This window comes from Marmota monax, unplaced genomic scaffold (assembly GCF_021218885.2).
Source record: "Marmota monax isolate L192 unplaced genomic scaffold, Marmota_monax_Labrador192_F-V1.1 WCK01_AAM20220418_F8-fsc00142, whole genome shotgun sequence".
In the NCBI taxonomy this organism is placed as follows: Eukaryota; Metazoa; Chordata; class Mammalia; order Rodentia; family Sciuridae; genus Marmota; species Marmota monax.
Genome location: NW_026692025.1, coordinates 1,269,624 through 1,278,608, shown reverse-complemented (window position 1 = coordinate 1,278,608; position 8,985 = coordinate 1,269,624). Strand labels below are relative to the sequence as shown.

Sequence of the window (8,985 nt, the reverse complement as noted above, 5' to 3'; positions counted from 1 at the left end):
GCAGGTAGGGCTCGGCCCCGCCCCCTTCCTCACGCAGAGCATGCGTGCCTGAAGACACGTACAGCCAACCAGTGAAAAGGAGTAGTTGAGAGTGCCTTGCCATGCACTTGGCCCAATCATGGGAGACTCTGATGAGAAAGCCTACTCCTGGACCAATGGTGGGGTGGGGCGGGGTTCGGGAGGGGGCCCTGGTCACCTGATCTGCGGCGGCCGTGGCGTCCCTGACAGTGGAGACTGAGGCTATGATGGCGGCGGGATTGGTGGCTCGGGTGCGGACAGGGTCGCGGTGGGCCCCGGCGCTCTGGCAAATGCCATGGCTGCCGCTGTTGCTGGTTTCGGCGGCGGCGGTGGTGGCGGAGCAGCAGGTGCCGCTGGTGTTGTGGTCGAGTGACCGGTGAGCGGCCGGGCCGGGTTGGGGCGGGCTGCGCAGCTCGCCGCGGTGGTTGGGACGCCCTCCGTGAGGGGCTGCGGGGCCAAGAGGGGGACTGTCCCTTGCTCTGGGGCTCGCTTCAAGTCAGCGGGTATCAGAGAGAGCTATGAGCCCCACGCATCAAGCTGGGCGCCCATGGGCTTCAGATCTCAAACCATGCGCCCCCTCATGACAGCACCTCTTCTGCCCCTTGTCAGGGACTTGTGGGCTCCTGTGGTCGACACGCACGAGGGCCACATCACCAGCGACATGCAGCTTTCTACCTACCTAGACCCCGCCCTGGAACTGGGCCCCCGGAATGTGCTGCTCTTCCTACAGGACAAGGTGCGCCCACCCAGTCTACTCAGTCCTGGTATTTGGGAGGCGGGCAGGTTGCTTGCCCCCACAGTCCATTACTAAAGGGAAGCTTTCATGACCTTGTCCCAAGGTGTGGTTCTACTCTTGGTAAGGCCTGTAGGAAAAGCTTCAGTGGAAATGGTCAGAGATTGGAGGAAACAACGGGTCAGAGACCAGATACCTACTAAGGACCAAGCACTTTAGACATTCTATGACCTACTTTAGTGTGGTTTGAATTATCATAACCATTTACGCATGAGAAGTCTGATGGCTGGAGGAGGATAAGTGACTTGCCCAAGGTCACACAGCTAATGGTTGGCAGAGTTGTAACTCAAACTGTAGTGATTATAATAGAGATAGGAATAATCCAAAAATGATTCCATATTTATTGCTTCATATGTGCTGTACTAAGCTGATGTTGTTATCTTGCTAAAGAAACTAAGGTTTTTAGAGGTGTAATTATTTGTACAAGTTCCACAATTTAGACAGCACACTGGTTCCAGCTTGAATCTGTCAGACCTATTCCCCAGTTTGTGTTCATAATCAGCATGCTGCTTTCCCTCCTCTCTAGGCCTCGGTCCCCAAAGCAAATGTGTAGTACGCGAGAGGATTCTAGGGAAACCTATGATTGGTGTTTGGGAGGCTATAAAGCCTCTACTTGTCCCTTCCTGTTACTGGGCTTTCTGGCTCATTTTTTTTTTTTTTCCTTCCTCCATTGCTGTGTCAGCAGGTGGTAGTGGTCATGCTGGCCTGTAGTATTTCCGGGAGGTGGTATAAATAATGGACTCTTGGGCTCGGATTGTGGCTCAGCAGTAGAGTTCTTGCCTAGCACATGCGAGGCCCTGGGTTCAATCCTTAGCACCACATTAAAATAAATAAAATAAATAAATAAAAGATATTGTGTCCCATTACAACTAAAAAATAAATATAAAAAAAATAATGGGGGCTGGGGTTGTGGCTCAGCGGTAGAGCGCTCGCCTAGCATGTGCAAGTCCCTGGGTTCAATTCTCAGCACCACATAAAAACAAAATAAAGGTATTGTGTACAACTAAAAAACAAATATTTTTTTAAAAATAATGGACTCCTAGTTCTACCACTTATCAGCCTTTGAGCCCATGAATAATCTCTGTAAATGATAGTTTCTGCAAATTTGAAATGAAGACACCACCTACATCAGGGCTGTGAGAAGTAATTCTTTATCTACATAAAACATGTTTGGGGTACCCCCAGTCTTGGGACATTAATGCATTTACCAAAGATGACATGCTTCATATATATCAGGTATTGTTAAGTGTTAGGAATATTGTAGTGAGCAGAATCAACCAAGCCTCGTCTCTTCAGAAAGCCAATGTTCTTGGGGGGCAACCAGTAAATACTAAGTTGGTATATGACATCAGTACTATAGTCTAGCAAAGGAAGGAGGCTAAGAGGACAGAGTAATTTAGGATGCTGTTTTTAGATGAGGATGATCAGGTAATTGCTCACTGAGTAGGTGATATCTTGAAGAGGGAGAGAGCTATCTAGCTTTGGGAGGACATCCCTGGTAGTGGAACAGCAGATGCAAGGGCCATGTGTAAGGAGTGCTCTTGGTAAGTTCAAGGAGGCGCTTAGTGTGGCTGGAGCCTTGTGAGTAAGAGAAAGGATTAGGAGATGGTTTTCCAGGTAGCCAGGAGATGAGGGAGGGCTGTCTAGGCTATGAGGAGGAAGGTTGGTTGCAGTTCTCAATATGACAGAAAGCCTCGGAACAGGGGGTGATGTGATCTCTTGATTAAAGAAAGCCCACTGGGGCTGGGGTTGTGGCTCAGCGGTAGAGCGTTCTCCTAGCATGTGCGAGGCCCTGGGTTCAATCCTCAGCGCCACATACAAATAAATAAATAAATAAATAAATAAAATAAAGATTAAGAAAGAAAGAAAGAAAGAAAGCCCACTGGACAGCACAAGCAGCCAAACATGGTTGAATTTCCTTCCCTGAAAGGTGGGACAGCTGAGCAAGTGTGTATACTAAACATAGTGAGGTTAAGGAAGCTGATTAAGATCATCTCTGGACCTGACAGAAGCCAGAAGAAACGGGGGGGTAGGGTAGAGGGCAGGAGTTAAAGGCCATGTATATATTGTAGAGGGAAAGGGAAGGCACTGGGGTTGCTGTGGTCCTGAGAGCTCCAAAGACTTTGCTGCTTCCTCCACTACACGTGTTCTAAGATCTATACTTTGTTGCCCTCCCACCAAAAAATGGTGGTGGTGGGGTACTTCTCACCCTCCTTAAAGAAGATCCTGTCTGGACTGGATATAGCTGGCCCTCCTTTGCTCTGACTTTGACTTCCGTTTTGGTAGCCACGCTGTGAATGTTTTGCTTACAACCCTCCCTTCCTCTAGCTTCCCTCTTTCCTCTCCAGTTCCTCTTGCTGGCTGACTCCTACTCCCGAGGTTACCACAAGCCAGCCACCTGCAGATCTCTCAACCCCGTGACCATATCTTCTGTGTCTTTTCACCCTATCCTGACAGTGTTACAGGGAAGAGTGAGCCTTCTACCCAACCCTCACCCTACTTACCCACAGTTTGTGGTCTATCATGCCAAATCTGACTCTAAATGAGATTTTTACTGGCTCTGAGAATACATAGGTCCTCTGGCCCCTATTTGTTGCCCAACCTCCTGAGATGGTTCTTCTGCTTTCTTATTAGCTAAGCATTGAGGATTTCACAGCATATGGCGGTGTATTTGGAAACAAGCAGGACAGCGCCTTTTCTAACCTGGAGGTAAGTAAGAGTCCTCTCCCAGCCCTGGGTCATGTGGACAGGCCATCCTGTGCCTTCCTTTCCAGCACAATAAGAGCTGTACTTAACCAGGTGTGGTGTCACATGCCTATAATCCCAGCTACTTGGGAGGCGGAGGTAGGAGGATCATAATAAGTTCAAGGCCAGCCTAGGCAAGTTCGAGAGACTTGTCTCCAAATAAAATGAAATCTCAGTGGTAGAGCACTGAAAAAAAGTTGAGAAGTGTATGATTTGGGACGAGAGATGTTGGCTTTGAGGGTAGAAAGGCCTGGGGTCTAAGTTTCAGGCCTAAGGGGGCCATTTTCTTTCTGACCTAAAGTGAGACCCCTTTGTGGTTCTATCTTGCCAGGGAAGTTTGGGGGGATAGCCTGGGTCTACTGGTCTCTGGTTCACTTAGCCTTCCACCTCTTCCCAACTCCCAGAATGCCCTGGACCTGGCCCCCTCCTCGCTGGTGCTTCCTGCTGTTGACTGGTATGCAGTCAGCACTCTGACCACCTACCTGCAGGAGAAGCTTGGGGCCAGTCCCCTGCATGTGGACCTTGCTACCCTTCGGGAGCTGAAGCTCAATGCCAGCCTCCCTGCGCTTCTGCTCATCCGTCTGCCCTATACAGCCAGGTATGGCCCAGGTAGCCTAGTCTCCAGCATGTAGCCTTGGGGCCCAGAGAAAGGCAAGGCTCTGGGCTTTGGTGGCACAATTTGGCCAAAGATGATAGTACTCCCTCTGCTATGTATCACCTTAAAACCCTTCCAGAAGAAGGTTCCCTCTTTGCCAGGAAGAGATGGTAAGAGCCTTCTGCTAGGTTTGACTTAAGAGTCAGTACCCAACAGTGTGCTAGGTCTGTTGGGCCTCCAGAGATGAGGCAGACAGGGGACCTGCTTGTGGGGAATTTCCTCACCTATCTAGGCCCTATTCATAGAGCAGATGTCAAGGACATGGTGGTGACTGTGAAGCCTGTGGGGGAAGGGGAACATGATTCCAGGCAGAGGTGCTGAAGTAAGCAAAATGGAGGGAGTTGGTGAGCCTGGTCCCTGCACAGGTTTCAGAGTGCTGGCTGGAATGTGCAGGTTTGGTGAGTGGCTAGTAGAGAGGGAGGAGAAGCTAGAGGAGCTGAGGGAAGGGTAGCAGGCTGCAGGCCAGGCAGAGCTACCTGTGGAGGTCTCATGCTGTGTCTTGTCCATAGCTCCGGTCTGATGGCGCCCAGGGAAGTCCTCACAGGCAACGGTGAGTGGGGTCAGGGAGGATGCATGTTCTCACTTCCTCCTCAGGCAAGGACCACAGAAGGCTAGCCTACATCTTTCTTCAGCCCTTTCTCACCCCCAGGATGGCTCCCTGCTTCTTGGAACAGCTCTTTGCAACTAGTCTCACCTTGCAGAGTGTCCAAATGCCTTGTGACTTATTGTGCAGGAGCCTGTGGATCCAGTTGGTGCTCGGGCTGTGTGACTACCAGAGTTTCACACTGCAATAAACAATTAGGAGGACTTTTTTTTTTTTTTTTTTTGCTATAAATGACAGCTTTTCATTCCCCATGGAATGGTAGTTGGGTGGATATAGAGTTTTCTATATGTATTTTTCCTTTTGCTTAGGTTGGGCTTGGCATTAGGGTGTTGTTGACAGGCCACAGTTTTCCCTGGGGAGGCTTGCAGAGGGGTGCGAAGACAAATAGCAGTTTTTAGGGATCTTCAGTGGAAACTAAAAGCATGACTTTCACATGATCCAGGATTCTAAAGCAGACGGTAGGCGGTGTTTATATATATATATATATATATGTATATATGTATTTATTTAGTTACCCATGGACCTTTATTTTATTCATTTATTTCTATGTGGTGCTGAGGATCAAACCCAGTGCCTCCCACATGCCAGGCAAGTGCTCCGCCACTGAGCCACAACCCCAGCTCCAGGCAGCGTTTCTTTAAGTGGGCTGCCTGGTGACCTTGTTCTCTGCTCTCCCCTCAGATGAAGTCATTGGGCAGGTGCTAAGCACACTCAAGTCTGAAGATGTCCCTTATACAGCAGCTCTCACAGCAGTCCGCCCCTCCAGGGTATGTGCATTACCAGCAAGGGTTCTGAGGCATGTGGGGAGAGGCAGTGTGGTGAGTCTGCCTAAAGGTGGAGCATGTGCTAGGAGTCTGCCTAGAGGTGAAGTATATGCAAGGCCTCCTAGAAGCCCCAGGGCTCATGGAAGCACTTGGAGGATTACCCCAGTGGGGCAGCTCTGGGAGGATTAGGAGGAGCAGTCAAGTTCTGCCTCCTCCATCTAGGGCAGCTTTCCATCTTTCTTTGTGAGCCTTATGGGCTGCATTCTTGAACATAGTCCACGAGATCCTAAGTTTGAGGGAGGGAAAATATCATCAGGGCTAGGGGCCCATGGAAAAGCTTCCTGGAGAAAACTGCCTTCTCAGACTTCTAGGACTTTTAGGTGATGGACAGGATGCCCAATAGGGAGAGATGGGAGAGCAGGACAGTGGGTCAGGACTTGCTCCCAAGGCTGTTGAAAGAAGGCTTATTGGGTGTTTCTGCAGGTGGCTCGTGATGTAGCCATGGTGGCTGGGGGACTAGGTCGCCAGCTACTCCAAGAACAAGTGGCACCAGCTGTGATCCATCCTCCTGTGAGTTATAATGACACTGCCCCGCGGATCCTGTTCTGGGCCCAGAACTTCTCTGTGGCATACAGGGAGCAGTGGGAAGATCTGACTTCCCTCACCTTTGGGGTGCAAAGGCTCAACTTGACTGGCTCCTCCTGGAATGACTCCATTGCCACGTAAGGGCACTAGGCTGGGGAGGAATGAGCCACTACACATGGCCTTCCTGCCACTGTGGGACAGGGGCAGGGATCCAGGGGCAGGTATGTGTGTTGTGGGTGAGGGTGGCCTTGGTGGGCTCTATTCACCAGGGATAGGTGGTATCTCAGGGTGGAGCTACTAGAGGGGGAGGTACTCACAGTTTTGCCTCCCTGTGCTCCCTAGGCCTTGGTTGGGACCTGGGAACCTGGTGCTTCCCCCTTGAAGGAAACCTTAGGCCTGTGTGTGGTCAGATACCAGACCAGCTACAACAATCAGTTCTAGGGCCCCCATACCCTCCCATTTCCCCTTACCCCAAAGCCCAAACTAGGCAATTCAGTGACTCTAACAGGGAGCTAAAAGGAGGGGAAGTAGACTCAGGGGGACCAGAGAAAGGAGCCCTAAGCTAGAGGCACAGCACCTGGGTGTTGGCTTCTACCTCCTTGCTCTGTTCTTAACTTGGTTACGACTGGAGCCTTAGTTTCCCCATCTATCAAGTGGGAACACTGCATCTTCAGGTGACTATGAGGAACTGGATCAGCTTAGGCAGGAGCAGACTGAGGAGCTTGCTCCTCTAAGCCACCCAAGGCCCTCCTGGAGACTGATAGCACATCTCTATCTCACCTTGCAGGCTCTCGCTGACCTATGAACAGCTCTTTGATACCACAGTGACGTTCAAGTGAGTCATTCAAGTGGGATGGATGTAGCTCAGTGGTAGAGTGCTCGCCTAGCATGTGGAGGGCCCTAGGTTCAATCCCCAGCACTGCAAAAAAAAGACAAATAAATAAAACACAAGTGAGTCCTGAAATAGTTAAGATATAGGTGGGGGCTACTGTCATTTCAGTCTCCCCTGCTTACCTGACACCCCTAACACCTCCTCCAGGTTCATTCTGGCTAACCGCTTCTACCCAGTATCTGCCCGGCACTGGTTTACCATGGATCGCCTCGAAATCCACAGCAATGGCTCTGTCACCTACTTCAATGCTTCCCAGATCACAGGGCCTAGCATCTACTCCTTTCACTGCGAGTATGTCAGTAGTCTTAGCAAGAAGGGCAGTCTCCTTGTAGCCCGCACACAGCCTTCCCTGTGGCAGATGACTCTTCAGGACTTCCAGGTATGGAATAGGGAGGGGATGCTCTCTCCCCAAGCTTTATGGGGCTTCCAGTAGAAGCCATGAGCTTGAGGTTTTCCAAGTATAGAGGTATTTGGAAGTACTGCTTAACTAACCATGTAGCTTGGCTATTATTGTGTTTTTTGGTGATGTGCTAACAATAAGCAGTACACTGGGGTTTATTTCTGTGGTTTGAGAAGGAAGGGACATCTACTACAGGTGGCCTGGATGTGATCACTGGGTTTCTGTCATGTTCCCCTTCAGGTGGGAATGCAGGCTGATAGTAGCAGAGTACTAGGGGAGGGGGAGGAAGGATCTGAAGAGTCTCAATGTAGCTTGGGCTTGTGGTTGACAGTCCTGTCTTGTGCTGCCTATCAGGAATATGGACTGTCCCTGACTCTGGACCTCCCATTTATGTGGAGCCACATGGTCTCTTCTGACTCACATCTGTGTGTTTCCCCAGATTCAGGCTTTCAATGTGACAGGTGAGCAGTTCTCCTACGCCAGTGACTGTGCCGGCTTCTTCTCCCCGGGTATATGGATGGGACTGCTCACCTCCCTCTTCATGCTCTTCATCTTCACCTATGGCCTACACATGATCCTCAGCCTCAAGACCATGGACCGCTTTGATGACCACAAAGGCCCCACTATCTCTCTGACTCAGATTGTGTGACCCATGCTAATGGGAGGTTGAGGGTGTGATGGTGTTCAGGTTGTCACTTTCCCATCTTGTGGCACACTGGACTGAAGGGCTTCCCCTCTTCTACCCACTGAGGGGCTTCCCTGGGGCTGTCCCCCCATCTCTACCAATAAGGTGTATATATTCTGCATAGATATTAGACAAATTTCCCAGGCTCAGTCATTGTGAAGGGAGGGGACAGTAGTTCTAGGGTCCCTTTCTCCTTATTTATTATTATCTTTTCACCATTACCCCCTTGCTGTTTATAGTGCTTTTGTGCAACAAATGCTCTCTCCCCAAGCTTTATGGGGCTTCCAGTAGCAGCCATGAGCTTGAGGTTTCCTGAGTGTGGAGGTATTTGGAAGTACTGCTTAACTAACCGTCTAGCTTTGCTGTTATTATTATTATTATTTGGTGATGTGCTAACAATAAGCAGTACACTGGGGTTTATTTCTGTGGCCTGAGAAGGAAGGGACGTCCACTACAGGTGGCCTGGATGCAATCACTGGGTTTCTGTCATGTTCCCACCAGGAGTGCCTGGCAGGAGCCTGGGGTGCTCTCTTGTTTCCTTCCTAATAAAATAAAGACTGTATTGGACCTCTTGTCACTGTTTTCTGCGCTTGGATTAGGTATGCACTTGGCTTTGGCTGAGGGATGCAGGAGGAGGCACCCGGATGTAGCCGAGCCAGGACAGGCGGGAGGCGAGAACATTTAGAACCTGGGTGGCCGGGAGGATCTTTCACAAGTCGAGCCTCTAACTGGTTAGAGTACGAACGGGCATTTAGGGCAAAGTCTGGATGTGCTTCCAGCCTTGGGAGGTACTCGTGACAATGGCAGCACTCAGAAAAAGCAACGCGACAGGCCCCCCCCCCCC

General features: G+C 50.3%; 1 protein-coding gene across 1 annotated transcript; it reads left to right on the top strand.

The window, feature by feature from the left end:
* The first annotated feature begins 205 nt into the window (after positions 1-205).
* Positions 206-8,708, top strand: Atp6ap1 (ATPase H+ transporting accessory protein 1). The gene is made up of 10 exons (XM_046452719.2): positions 206-394; positions 628-754; positions 3,446-3,520; positions 3,961-4,154; positions 4,721-4,761; positions 5,497-5,582; positions 6,063-6,301; positions 6,952-6,999; positions 7,204-7,435; positions 7,896-8,708. Exons 1-10 carry the CDS (start codon positions 243-245, stop codon positions 8,103-8,105), a joined length of 1,404 nt encoding a protein of 467 aa, XP_046308675.1. The 5' UTR covers positions 206-242; the 3' UTR covers positions 8,106-8,708.
* The last annotated feature ends 277 nt before the right edge of the window (positions 8,709-8,985 follow it).